At 30.8% G+C, this 15,338-nt stretch overlaps 1 protein-coding gene across 1 annotated transcript; it reads left to right on the top strand.

Moving 5' to 3' along the window:
* The first annotated feature begins 228 nt into the window (after positions 1-228).
* Positions 229-1,220, top strand: LOC107952546 (uncharacterized). Its single transcript, XM_016887777.2, has one exon. The coding sequence runs from the start codon at positions 407-409 to the stop codon at positions 908-910; it is 504 nt and encodes a 167-aa protein (XP_016743266.1). The 5' UTR covers positions 229-406; the 3' UTR covers positions 911-1,220.
* The last annotated feature ends 14,118 nt before the right edge of the window (positions 1,221-15,338 follow it).

Here is a 15,338-nt window from a genome sequence, read left to right as displayed (position 1 = left end):
TTTATAGTATTAAATAAATTATAGTTTTTAATTTATAAAAATGAGTATATTAATTACTTCTACTAATTATTGTATTTAATTTAAAAAACGGATACTAATCTTTGGAATTGGGTTAAGAATTGGAAGGCAAAGGAAAGAAGGTTATTGAGCTTAATGCAACGGCTACTTGCTTATTCCTTTATATAATAAGTACAAAAGGCAACCGACCATACCCTTTTTTACAGCTTCGCAATGGCTCCCCCCACACACCAATCAGATCTATCTCTATACTTTTCATCTCCTTTTTGCATTATATAAAAGGTAGCAGCAAGCAGCTTCCTTTGCTCATCAACATCAGCCACGAAAAGAGCCCTACCAAAAGCTCATCAATTCCTTTCCGTTGCCCATCCATAACTTTTTTGCAGCCATGAAAATGTCCCTCAAGAGATTGCCCATTCTCCACAGGTTGGTATCCAAGTCCAAGTACAATCTTCCTAGAATCTCCATCTTACTTACCAAAATGAAAAAACCCATGGTTCATAAGCTTATTTTTCTCAAGAAATCAGGAAAGCTCAAGAGGTTTAAGCTTCTGAAGCATTACAACCATGGCTTCCTAGGAGAGTATCAGTCTGATTCCCCTTCAAGCACTAATCTTATTCATTACTATAACAAAAAACATGAGGTCGGAAACACAGATATTTACTCCATGCTGTTTTGGTGCAAGTGTTTTGGTTGCCTGAAAACTCAGGCAAGAGGAGAAGAAGATTGCAGGTTAGCATTGGAAGCTGATCATCTGTCAGTAGTAGTACCTCCCACGGCATTGACAGGGGAAATTGATATTGAAGATGATGACTCAGTTGATGAGAGGGCTGAGAGGTTCATTCAAAATTTCTATGCACAAATGAGGCTGCAGAGGCAGGAATCATTGTAACTAAATGAATTCCTTCAATTTTTTTCCCCTTTCAAATTATTACATGCTCTCCGCAACTCCACATGTTTTTTTCCCTGTGGAGTTTTGTCATGATTTTTTTTTTGTTTTTTTTTTGGAGTGAGCTTATTTTATTGGATTATTTGGAAATTGTTAATTGATTTGCAGGACATTCGAAACTTTTAATAAAAGTAAAATTTGTATTTCTCTCTTTCTTGCTTTTTTACACGGCATATTTCTTCCCTTTTCTTTTGGCTACAAAGAAATAATATTTCCATTTCCCGTTTCAAATTAGTTTTTTTAATAAACCACAAAATCATACTTGAATTATATATATTTTTAATATAAGCTGGTTACTCGAGGTGGTACTTCAATTATAAACTTAATTCCACCAAACATACTTAGATTATAACCCCATTTTAAATTGATTTCTAAACTTTAAATCATTCTAATCACATCCCAAATTATTGAGGTTAAGAAAATTAAGTGCTTTCGTTACTAAAATTTCAAGTTAACTAATAAATGACACGTCAAATCATATGTGACATAATTTAAAATAAAAATTTTAAGAAAAAATTAATATTGTAAAAATAAATGTTTTAGAAATATTAATTTTGAGGTTTTCAAACTTTTACTTAAGCTTTACCATTTACTCTATTTTTTTTCTTTTTTTTTCAGTTTTATTTTATTTTTAGTTTTTATTTTTTTAAGTTTTATGAAAATGTTCCATTTTTCTTTAAATTTTTCATTTTAAATTTAGCTTTATAAGACTTCACAATGTCCTTTAACGATTTTAATACTAAAAAACCTTGATTAATATAACATCAATAGGTGGGGGGTATTCTTAGAAAATTTTGAAGTTTAAGGACCAATTTAGAATGAAGGTCATAATTTGGTATGTCTAGTGCAATTAACTCTAAACTGTATTTTGTTATTCAAATTACCCCAACCGTTAAAAAATACACTTAACCAAATATTTTGTGACATGTGGCATTTCTAAAACTAAAAAAATCCAAAAAAATATATCATTTCCTTCTTTAAAAATAAACATATAAACATATTCATCTATCTCTTTTGTTATTTACCCAAGAACTACTACAATAGAAAATTTAAGAACTCACCGGAAAACTCTTCCAAACCAAGTTTCCAACGACAAAACTCATTTTTACGAGCTTTTTTTATTATTTTTAAATCTCAATTTTGATTCATTTCTTTCCCCTGTCACATCCCAACAATATGGCTAGAAGAAATAAGGATAAAATTTAGATTTTTTTTAAGCAAAGGGTAAGAGAATTTAGTATGCCTTAAAAATTATTTTTGCTAAAAATTGTTAAAAATGAGTTTACTAGTTTAGTGGTAAAACCTTAGCCTACCCATAGGTTCCAAGTTTAAAACCCCTTGTATGCATTTAGCTAAAATATTTTATTTTCTCATTTTTACCCTATAAAAGTGTCAAATTTTCAAATTAGCCTTGCCCAGAAGATTTTTTTAATTTAAGTCCTTAATTTAAATCAAACCCTAATTTTTAAATAATTCTTAATTCTATTCCAATTAGGGAAAGAAAGTTTTATAAATAGCTCATCTTTTCAAACCCTAAATAAATAGAATTTTTCAAGAGAAAAAACTCCCAAAGTTCTTCTTTCTCTCCTCCAATTTTCAACCGAGGATTCAAAGTTTTCAAAACAGCCCCTCTCCTCCCAAGAAGATCGCCAATCTCCTCATCTGATTAAGGTTTTTGTGTTTTCAAAATCAGGTGTGGGATATAATTTAAAATCATTGTGTATGATTAAATATGTCGAATCATTCAAAAATTAGGGTTAAAATACGTTGGGAATAAGCATGTAAGTCCCTCTTTTATAAATACGCCAATGAACCCCTATGTGATTTACTATGCGAACTACATGAATTGTTAGGCAAACCCTAGAAGGAAAATATATATATGCGAACCTTAGAAAATTTGTATGCAAACGCTTAAGTAAATGTTAGGCAAGGCCCTAACATGTTCATGCGAACCCTTAGTTTATAACATGCGAACCTCCTGTTACATGTGAACCCATTATTGCATATGACTTACATGTGCACTTACATGTGCAAACCCTACATGTAAACCTGTATGTATGTGTTAAGATAAACTAGGCCTATTAATTCACATGTAGATATTGAGTATGTAACATTGTTTTTAACTCACACAAATTATATGTGCATGTGAAATTGGTGTGAATAGATGCTTGAATACATCCCATTAAATGTTAGTATATGATAATAAATGTGCTTGATAAGCATAGTATCAAAAATTGATAATGAGTATGATATGATGAGTATATGTGCATAAATACATGAAATCGGGTATGGAGGATAGAGAAGTTCCATAAAAGACAGTGGCAATTTAAGTCCACACCAAAAGTCAGTACGACACGAAGTACTTGACAATGTCATCAAAACTGGGTCGACTGGGATAATAGTTTATTGTAGTAAAAAGTGATCAAAACCAGGCAACAAAGATGGTAAGTTATTGTAGTGAAAGTCATCATCACATATGACAAGTGAATGACCATCTTCACTAGGAAATCCTGTATGGTTAGTTTTTTATATGTGTTTTTGGCATGTCGAGCAATGCTCGAGGGCGAATAGGATGAACAAGTGGGAAATTTGCATTCACATTGTATCATGCATAAATTATATATACATTGATTTACTAGATGCTCCATATGTTATGCTTAACTCGCTATTATTCTATCAATTCTATGCATTTACGTTTGTGCAGTTATATATAATGATTTATAAGTTAGTCTCACACTGAGCCATTATAAGCTCATTTCCCTTTTTCCTTTATTTTAAATCATGACACGTAGTTAATACTTTGATATTGGTATGCTTTTCGATTTAGAAAACTATTACTTTTAATATTTTCCACTACTTTACAAAATACTTAAAGTTTTGATAAAGTCTTTTCTTAAAAACCTAAAAATCATTTTCCTAAAACTTCACATTAATAATGTTGTAATTAATTTATTAAGTAAAGTCAGATTAAATTAATGAACATCTTTCTTAAAAAAAGCATTTCCCATGCAAATCAACGCTTCAAAAAGAATGGCTTTACAGGATCATCTCGGTGATCGAATGTAACGCCTTCGACTTGGCTGGAACTCTTAGGCCGGGTTAGGGGTGTTACATTAAGTGGTATCAGAGACTAAGTTTTCTAAACATGGTTTTGAATTTTGGAAGGAGTATATGCATGCTTAGAAATAAATTTCATGATATAGTAAGTTTTTTATTGAAAAACTAGTTTGAGGAAGTTCGATGCCAAGTACTATACAAAAACTTTCTAAGTAGTAGAAAAACTTTAGATAGAAAGGTAGCATAAAACTTTAAAAATATCAGTACGAATAGCCAAGGCAAACGTGTTAGGGGTAGACCTCGTAGGGCTGTACCCGTGGAACCATCCACAGTTTAGGGGGAAAATCTAACCCGGAAATATGTAGAAAACTCTACTGCCAAAGACATCAGAGGTTATGAGAATGGAGATATGGGAACGAAAAATCAAAATGATGGAATTGTGGGAGATGATGTTATGACTCAGGCTATGCTAAAAGCGCTTTAAAGAGTTGTGGGATCGGGTAACGAAAACGGGAACAACAAGACGATCATTGAAAAACTCAAATCAAACAAGGTCGAATTGTTAAAAAACTCAAATAAAACTTGAGCACAACAACTACCGGTAGAAATGTATTCCGCTTCAATAGTGGACAATGCAACACTATTTTCTTTCTTTAAAAACCATAAAATTAGCATGTTGCCTAAGAATTGACAAGTACCGGAGGTGCTCTTCCTATCTAGTTTGTAACCTCCAAAATAAGCATCTAAGAAAACACACAAGCTAAAGGATGAATCTCTAGGATACAAAAGTCCTATATTAGGAGTGTCTCTAAGGTACCTAAAAATTCTCTTAATAACTTGTAAATGTGATTCCTTAAGGCATGATTGCTATCTAGCACACAAGAAAACACTAAACACAATATCTAATCTACTTGTGGTAAGATAAAGCAAACAATTAATCATAGACCTATATAATTTAATGTCTACACATTTACCTTCTTCATCTTTGTCAAGCTTTGTAGAAGATCTCATAGGTGTAGCTTGTGGTTTGAGATTGTCCATCCCAAACTTCTTAAGCATTTCTCTTGTGTACTTAGCTTGATTAATGAAGATGTCATCATTCCTTTGCTTGATTTGGAGTCTCAAAAAGAAGTTTAGTTCTCCCATCATGCTCATATCAAATTCACTTTGCATTAGCTTGAAAAATTCTTGACAAAGAAAATCATTAGTAGCACCAAAAATAATATAATCAACATAAATTTGTACCACTAATAAATTTGTCTTTTCTTTTGATAAAAACTATTGTATCAACCTTCCCTTTACAAAATCCTTTCTCAAAAAGAAAATTTGATAGTTTTTCATACCAAGCTTTAGGAGCTTGTTTGAAACTATATAAAGCTTTTGAAAGTTTGAAAACATGATTTGGAAATTTTAGATCTTCAAAATCGGGTGATTGTTCAACATACACTTCTTCATTTATAAAACTATTTAGAAAAGCACTTTTTACATCCATTTTATATAATTTAAAACCATTAAAGCATGCAAAAGCTAAGAGCATTCTAATGGCTTCTATTCTAGCTACGGGAACATGCGTTTCATGATAGTCTATTCATTCCTCTTGAGTGTAAGCAACAAGCCTAATACCACTCTTATCTAGCTTATTCCTAAAAACCCACTTAGTACCTATAGTAGATTTTGCACATGGTCTTTCTAAAAGGGTTCATCCATTGCTTCTCTCAAATTGACTTTATTCATCTAGCATAGCTAGGGGTGTTCAAATGGTTAATCAAACCGAACTAGTATTAATAGAATTAATCGAACTTTTTAATCCTTTAACCGTTAATCGAACTGAAATATTTTGGTTAATTCAATCGGTTAACCAAATTAACCGATCTTTACATTTTTTGTTAAAACAAGTATAAAACATATTAAAAATAAATTTATAATGTTCATTTAATCAGATTAACCGATTTAACTCAATTAATCGAACTAGTAATAGCCTAATGCATATAATATATAATATTATTTAAGTTCAGTTAATTGGGTTAATTCGGTTAATTAATTGGTTTCAAACCAAATTAATCGTTAACCGAAATTCCAAAAAACTTTTAATCAACCTCCGACTGAATTAGATCAGTTAACCGATCAATTAACCGAATTAGATTGATTCAGTCGGTTAATTTAGTTTTAACCGAAGTTTAAACACCCCTAAGCATAGCCAATATCCAATAATCATCATTTAATGTTTCTTTTATATTATTAGGCTCAGTGCATGAAATAATGCAACATACGTACATTTATTCTAAGACAAGATCTAGTAGTTTTCCCTTTAGATGGATCTCCCAAAATCTTACCGTCCTTCACATGGTTGTACTCTCTTGGATGATTGACTTCCATTTCCTCTATGGTGAGCTCCTTTAGAGTTTCTTGTGTTTGTTCTTGAATTATGTCACTTGATGAATTATCTACTTTATCATCATTGTTTAATATTCCTACATCATCATCATCAACACAAGTATCATATCTTAGAATAGGGTTAGCATCATCGAAAACGGCATGTATTGATTCTTCAACTACTAAAGTTCTTTTATTATAGACTCTATAAGCTTTAAAATTTAAAGAAAAACCAAGAAAATATCCTTCATCACTTTTTGAATCAAATTTACCAAGATTGTCTTTGTCATTATTTAAAACAAAACACTTGCATCCAAAAGGACGAAAATAGTTAATGTTAAGCTTTTTGTTTTTAAAAAGTTCATATGGATTTTTCTTTAAAATAGGCCTAATCATTACTCTATTAACAATATAGCAAGAAGTGTTTGTGCCTTCCACCCAAAAACATTTCGGTAAATTTTTTTCACAAAGCATGGTTCTAGCCATTTCTTTTAAAGGTCTATTTTTCCTCTCAACAACTTCATTTTGTTGAAGGGATCTAGGTGCTGAAAAATTATGGCTAATTTCATTTGAGTTACAAAAATTTTCAAAACCAAGATTTTGAAATTCGGTTCCATGGTGTCACACTCCAAACCAAGCCCAATAGTTATGACCGAATTTGGAAAGCTACATTGGCCATTGAAATGGCCCAAAAAAACTTTCGTAATTTCAAATGTACTTTTTAAACCATTTGCGCAGTTCGTTCAAAACTAGTAAAATCGAATGTTAAACTTTATTTTCAATCACATTTCAAATCCATTTGTCCATGAAAATGGCCAAAATAATCTTTCGAAATTTTCAAAAAATATATTTTAAATCTGTTGGCTTATCAATTCAAAATAAATGAAGTAAAGTGTTCATTTTAATTTTGTAAAAACCGTGAAAATTTTAGGAATCAAAATAATTAATGTCTCAATCGTAGACATTCAATCTTTTATTCAAAACTATTTCAGATGTTCAATCATACTTCTAAATTATTTGTATAATAACTTCAGAAATCAAATGCCTTTAGAATTCCCATTTGTAAACATTTATAATTTTGAAAATTAAGTCTAATTTTGTTAAAAACTCATTTTTTTTAAAAATGTAGTGGAAAATATATTATTGACAGACTTTATTTTAAAAATCGAGTTTCATACGAAATCTTATCAAATACTAACTTATGCAGTTTTTGAAACTTAATGTCATGAAATCAAGTCATTCAAATCAGAATAAAATCTCTAAAGTAAAGTCTCATGCCACAGTACCATAATTTAACATAAAAAGTCCCAAATAGCAATAAAATCCATAAAAATTCAAATAATAAATTAAAGTCCATATTTATTTAAAAATCATTTTTCGAGAGCATCTTCGATGATCGAATTCGAGTCCTAACCACAAAGATTATCTGAAACACAAAGCGGGGGAGTTTTAAAGAGCCTAGTGTGAAATTAACATAAACACAAACATATACATTATACAATCACAATAATCATATCAGTTTCATATAACTCAATATTTCACACTTATAATATGTATGATCATGTCAATGCACATTTTGCAAAACAATACAGATTTTCTGAAAACAGTCCTACCCTTCTCTGCTACACACCAATATCAAGTTCCCAAAACTCATCTATCTGAAACACCATTTGTGGACAAACCACCACTGATTTACAGATAAACTGCCACTGATAGCACTTTTGTAGACAAGCCACCACTGGTATGCAGATATACTGTCACTGATACAATCACAATAATCATACCAGTTTCATATAACTCAATATTTCACACTTATAATATGTATGATCATGTCAATGCACATTTTGCAAAACAATACAGATTTTCTGAAAACAGTCCTACCCTTCTCTGCTACACACCAATATCAAGTTCCCAAAACTCATTTATCTGAAACACCATTTGTGGACAAACCACCACTGATTTACAGATAAACTGCCACTGATAGCACTTTTGTAGACAAGCCACCACTGGTATGCAGATATACTGTCACTGATAAATTTTATGGACAAGCCACCACTGATCTATAGATATATTGCCACTGCTTCCACCTTTCACAATTACCCACCCCATGCATGTGATATGGCAAATTCACCTTTTAACACATATGGATCACTTTAACACTTGTGCCTGTAAACATGCTCTCATAATTATATATCACATGATAATCACTTTTAACATGTTAATCATACTTTTCACATTAGATCATGGAGCTCACTATTTTTAAAAACCACATATATAAATCTCACATGTTTAAATCATCACATATATCACATAAGCCATACATCACGTATCATGAGGATGAGACCTACACATAAATCATAATCACAGTCATAATTATCATGTGTTTCATAGAATCACTCGATTAAAGTCACTTACTTGGTGTACATCTTGATAAGTTTTTTAACTCTTCTTGAATATTTAGTGTGCTCATGATTTATTATATTTAAGTTATTAATATAATAAAATAACTATACCACATACAAGGAATAGTAACGATCCCACACCTTTTATCGAAGATCCAATTTGCCACAATCCTTATTAACGATTTCACTTTGATCTAATTCGCAAGACGAATCTAACACATGAGTAACGTTTATTACTTAGGATCATTTAAAAATGATTTATTACTTAAAGATCGATTACTAATAGTCCCATCAACACTTACCCCACGATTTTGGACTCTCGAAAGATTATTATTAATGCAAATTTAGGTGTCTCCCCAATGATTATCGTCTGGTCTTTCAAATGATATGGAATAGTATTAGTATGATAATAAATAAATAATAATATGTAACATTGTCCTTATGACCACTATACCATTCAGTCATGACATGAAATCACCAAGAGAAGGATTTTACGATCTAAATAACCCACACTTACAACTTGTTTAAACCGGGATGGACATTGAATCGAAAAAGGAACGAGATCAATGAGTTGAGAAATCTAACAATTGTTAGAGGAAAGTGAGTATAAGTTTAATCAATATGTGGAATGAGAAAATAGATAAGGAAAAAAAGGGAAGAAATTCAACCACCGGCAGCAGCGGCAGTAGTTTAGTGACGAGAGAGTGGTGGTCTGGCAATGGTTTAAGAAAAGGAACTATATGGGTTTCAACGCAACAAGATTGGAAAAGAAAATAAAAAAGGAGGAGAGAAACAGAGGAGAAAAAAGACCCGTGGTGGTGCGCGATGGCAATCACGATAGCAATGAGAGGAGAAAAGATGAGGAGAGGAGGTACGGTGGGTACAAGGCACGGTGGTCGGTGGTGAAGGATTCGATCACGGTGGAGGAAAGGAGAAAAAATTTAAAAGAAAGGGTGGTGGTTATTTTGCAAAATGGAGAGAAAATAGATGAGAAAATAAATAAAAAAGAAATAAAATTGAAGCAAGAGGGAGGTAGGGACGGCAAAGGGGTGGTGAGAGCTTGGTCAACCATGACTATGTTCAACGAACCTCAACTAAAGGCAAAATAAGAAGTTTTCACAAGAAAAGAGAGACGTGGAGTGAAAAGGAGGATCATACTCACTCAACTTAAGGTAAGTTTGACCTATATTGGAGCAAAGGAATCCTCCTATTTATGGTGAAAATTAGGTGGATGACAAGCACTAAAAGTAAATAGGAAAATGTCTAAAAAGTAAATAAAAGGAGTGTGAACATAGGGGCTTAAACTTAGGACCACTAGGATAGCTAAGGAGTTATTAAACCACTCTCTATTCATTAACCCAATTTTTACTAACCCAGTTTTTAGGATGTGAAACATGGTCACTTCTAACACTAGTGATAGAGTAACCTTTTTCATATGGATTAATTTTTAGGACTTAAGAAAAGAACTCAAATAAATCTAGAATAATCATCTACGATCACAAAAGCATATTGTTTTCCACCCAATCTAGTAGTTCTAATTGGTCCAAAAAGATCAATGTGAATTAATTGAAGAACTCTATTAGTATATACATCATTGATAGGTTTAAAAGAAATGCTCTTATGTTTGCCTTTAACACATGCATCACAAACTTTATCTAAATCAAAATCAATTTTTGGAAATCCTTTTACTAAGTCATTTTTAGCTAGTTTATGCAATATGCACATGCTAGCATGTCCTAATTTTCTATACCACAATAAAGAATTATTTTCATTTTTAGCAATAAGGCATATGTATAAATTATGCATATCATCTAAATGCACCATATAAGTATTTCCTATCCTAAATCCTACAAGCATAATCTTATTAAACACAATGTCAATTACTTTACATCCATTAGACTCAAAAATGACATTGAGACATTTATCACACAATTGACTAATAGTTAAGATGTTATGCTTAAGACAATTGACATACAAAATATTTCCAATAAATATTGAAGAGTTTTTACCAATAGAGCTAATTCCTTTTATTTGTCCTTTGGAGTTGTCACCAAATGTAACTTCTCCTCCAATTTTTGGCTTCAACTCGATAAAATTGCTCTTTTCACTGGACATATGCCTTGAGCATCCACTATCAAGGTGCCATGAGTTGTTTCTTGAATTGCCAACCTTGAAGCAATGCTCCTCTCCCTACAAATATAGAATTTTTTTTGTTTGTTTTTTGTACTCAAATGCTTTTTGGTCCATAAGTATTAGTTCCTAAAATTTTTATCCCTTTGGGAATCCATTTTGAAAGAATCTATTTGTCTTGAGTAACACTAAATCCTTTAAGGACCCATATAATCTTAAATTTTTTTCCTTTATAAAATCTTAAGGGACCTCTATTGTTATAGAAATTAAAGCTTGTTCCAACAAAGTTTGTGTAACAACTCGTTTGTAGTAGAGTCAAAAATAGTGTTATCGGGACCACAAATTCGACTAATTAGTCCATAATTATTATTTAATTTATACAAGTCAAATATAGGTTTATATTGAATGTTGGATTTAATAATTTTTGCTAACTAAAGGACTAGTTAAATTCAAGTGTGTTGCTTTTAAAGTCAAGTGGTTTCAAAAAATAAGGTACTGGGACCTTGTTTCTATAAACCGAGCTTGTAAATATTTTTATAAAATATTTAAGGAGTTGTTGGTTTGTGAAGGTTTGGTTTGGAAATTTTATTGTTTAACTAGTTAATTTAGGAAAAATGACTAAATTGTAAAAGATGTAAAACTTAATCGCTATTGAATTTTATTGATTAAATGGTTTAATTAGTAAATATAAGAGGACTTATGAGTTAATTAGGCCATTACTATGGTGGGTGGATGATTAGTGGTGTTTTTGGATTAAATTATATGTTATAACAATAAAATAAAAACATAAGAAACTTCATCATCTTTATTTTCTTCTCTTTTGAACCAATACACCATGGGAGAGTTCTCCAAGCTTTTGGTAATCTTAGTTACTCTTGCATGGTATGAATTTTTAATTCGTTTTTAGTAATTTTTATGTTTTGGAGATTGTTATAGCTTAATCTAGCAAACTCGAGATCTATTTCATAAAATGTTAAGAGTTTTGAAACTTTCCATTGATGGTTCTTTGATGTTCTTAGTGTTAAATGATGAATTAGTAAATTTGATTGTGAAATAGAACTATTCTGTAAAGTGATTTTGCTTAGTTTTTAGTTAAAGGACTGAATTGTTAAAATACTAAATTTGACATGAAATTTTTGTGAAATTTTAATAATTACGGGCTGTAATGGTATAATAGAAAATTTATCTAGCATGAAATTGGTGAAACTGTGATAGATTTGAAAGTTTCGGGTTTAGGGACTAAATTGTATAAAATGTAAAAGTTTAGGGTAATAGTGTAAAATTTTGTTAAAAGGGTAAAAAATATAATTTAAATGTTTTATGATATTGGATTGGTTAATTTAATAAAATTATTATATTTATATCAAGAAACAGATCAATCGGTTGATAAACGCGGGAAAAGAAAAGTCGTCGAGTAACTATCATCACGTATTGATAGCTATCGTATTTTGGGTAAGTTCGTAGTGTATTAATAAATATATTTTTCACTTATTACTTGCTGCAAAATCTTGAATCTATGATACTGTAAATATTATGTGTCGAAACCATTTTTTTGAATAATTTAAAAAACGGGGATCGACTTTTAAAAATAGAAATGGGAGTCGCCACCGATCTTTTATTGAGGTGTGATCGGTTCACCATTAAAAGTTTTAGGTCTGCAAGATTTGAGAAAATAGGTCCGAAAGTCGGTTACGCACGAGGAAGGGTTAGCACCCTCGTAACGCCCAAAATTGGTACTGAATCGATTGTTTAATGTCTTAATGTCGAAATTTTGAAAAGATTTTAAAATACGATCCTTTTTATTTTGAATAAAATGAATTAGACGGTGAGGTTCACTTATTTCAAAGAAATAAATCGTCACACTCAGTAAGTCAGAGTGCAACATTTTAAATCATAAAAAATTAAATTTATCTCTTGACTTTTAAAACCTATGCGTTTTGAGAAGGATATCCGATTATAGAAAATCAAAAACCAGTAAGTTAGGGTTTGATTTCACAAAATTCCTAAATATCGAATATTACCTTTATTTTTATTAAAATCCTCATCTCGAGAAAATAACATGTCATATCCAATACGTTAGGACACAACGTGTCGAATTCCCGAGAATGGGTTTTTTATTTGAAATTTGTATGTTTGAAAAATTTCGATTATTTAGATTCGACGAGGAAATTGGAACCCAATACGTTAGGGCTCAATTCTTTCGAAGATTCCAAATGCCGAGTATTTGTGTTATTTGAAAGCTTTTGAATAAAACGATTTTGATATTTAAATGATATGCAACTTTTGAATGAAATAAAAGGCAGGTGAATGATGACGTACAACACAAAGGATGGTTTGTAAATAACATCAAATAATTAATAGATAAAATACAAACAAGCATAGCAACAATAATCTCAATCATACATTGTACCAATATCAATATCAACATAAGATTTAATGAATTAATAGTCAATTTTAAAAGGAGTGCCAAGCGAAATAACATAGAATATAATAGGCTCTCGACTAAAGAATTGAATATTGGAATATATCAAAAAGGTTAAAAATGAATACTATAATAATATAAAAATGAATTTTAAAATACGTATTGCATGAAAAGAAACTTAAAATAATATACATATGCTAATTTTAACAAAAGATACATACAAAATAAAAAAACTTTATAATAGTATATGTATGATAATATACGTACAAAAAATTGAAATAAGTAAAGTATATAAGAGAGTATTTTACAAGAAATAAATTATACATAAGATTTAAAAACATATATACAAATATATTTCAAAATAATTTACTAAAATTACATACATATATAATAATGTAATATAAAAGTATCGAAGCATAAATTTTTTATATTTGGATTAAAAACTAATGTACTAAAAATTTTATTTAAAACGTCTAATGAATAAGAAAACAAATGTATGATGAATTTACATAATACTAATAACAATTTTTTAAAAAAAAATAATACATTGTATCTTAAAAGTTGTATTAATAATAAGTTTTAAAATGATATCAAACTTAAATTTTAAAATAATATATCAAAATGAGATATAAATATATTTAAAAATTAAGTACAAAAAGGAACAAAATTAAAATTACAACCAAAATTAAAAGAAGAAAACAAAATCAACTAAATTAACAACCGATTCAACATCGAGGGACCGAAACAGCAAATAAACGCAAAGTCAGGAATTCAAATCTCAAATAATGAAAACGACATCGTTTTACCGCGAACTTAAATGAAACCGAAGTCAAATACTCAGTACAAATTAAAAAAAGAAAGAGAACTGAATCGCAACAACGCCCAAATACAGAGGGACTTATAGCGCAAATAGACCAATGAACCAGAATGCGCGGATCCTGCCCCGGGTTGGGTCACCGTGTGGGTCCAAGGACGCTAAACGGCGTCATTTCTTTCACGCTATATAAGCTAAAAAAACTAAAACCTAAAGCTCTCAGTCATTCTTTAAGAGAGAAAAAAAAACCTAAAGGAAAACTAAACTCCTGGCGCCGCTTTAGCGTCGAAAACCCCTCTCACCTATTCAATCTCGGCTTGAACGGAGGAGGGATTCAGCGACTCACCGATCCAGGTAAGGTTTCTGATCTCTCCTCACTTTTTATTTTATATATATGCTTATATATGTGATTACTAGTAAACTGAAAAAAAAGAGAAAAAGCAATCGGAAATGGAACAGAACTGAAAAGAAAAAAGAAAACCTTTTTTGTATTCCTTTTCTCTTTTTTTGATACAGTTTCTCCCTTCTTTTTGTTTTTAATCTCCGTAAAAAGGATTCGGCCTCTTACAAATTTCGAATCGGCCTTTTCTTATAGCCAAATCGAGAAGAAAAATAAAAATAAAAAAATACATCCCTTTTTCTATCTTTTCTATTTTCTTTTTTGTTCTTTGCTATTTTTTGTTTTCTTTGTCGTTATTGGTTGTTTGTTTGTGTGTTGCGCAGGTACGGCCGTACGACGCCAGCTGGGCGCGGAGGCAGTGGTGCACGTGCAAGGGCAGAGCTCGATTGCGGCGTTGGAGGCTCACCATTGCAGCTAGGGTTTTCGGTGTTTGGGGGGCAGTTTTGGGCTGATTTTGGTTTTTTAGGCTAGGCTAGGGTTTGGGTTTGAGTTAAAGCTTATTGGGTTTAATTTTGGGCTGGTAACTTGGGCTTAGGTTTGATTTATTTTGGTTTGTAAACTGGACTGATTTTATTGGACTTTTAAATTTTAAATTTTTAAATTTGGGTTTTAATATCTGTATTGTATTTTGGGTAAGTTCGTAGTGTATTAATAAATATATTTTTCACTTAGTACTTGCTGCAAAATCTTGAATTTATGATACTGTAAATATTATGTATTGTGATTATTTTATTATAAAGGAAAGCAAAGTGAGTACAAATTAAGTTGTGAAC

Source organism: Gossypium hirsutum, chromosome D09 (assembly GCF_007990345.1).
Source record: "Gossypium hirsutum isolate 1008001.06 chromosome D09, Gossypium_hirsutum_v2.1, whole genome shotgun sequence".
Classification (NCBI taxonomy): Eukaryota; Viridiplantae; Streptophyta; class Magnoliopsida; order Malvales; family Malvaceae; genus Gossypium; species Gossypium hirsutum.
This window is presented reverse-complemented; position numbering and strand designations above follow the sequence as displayed.

Coding starts and splice junctions, on each gene's coding strand:
- LOC107952546 (XM_016887777.2), top strand. CDS start 407: ATGAAAATGTCCCTCAAGAGATTGCCCATTCTCCACAGGTTGGTATCC.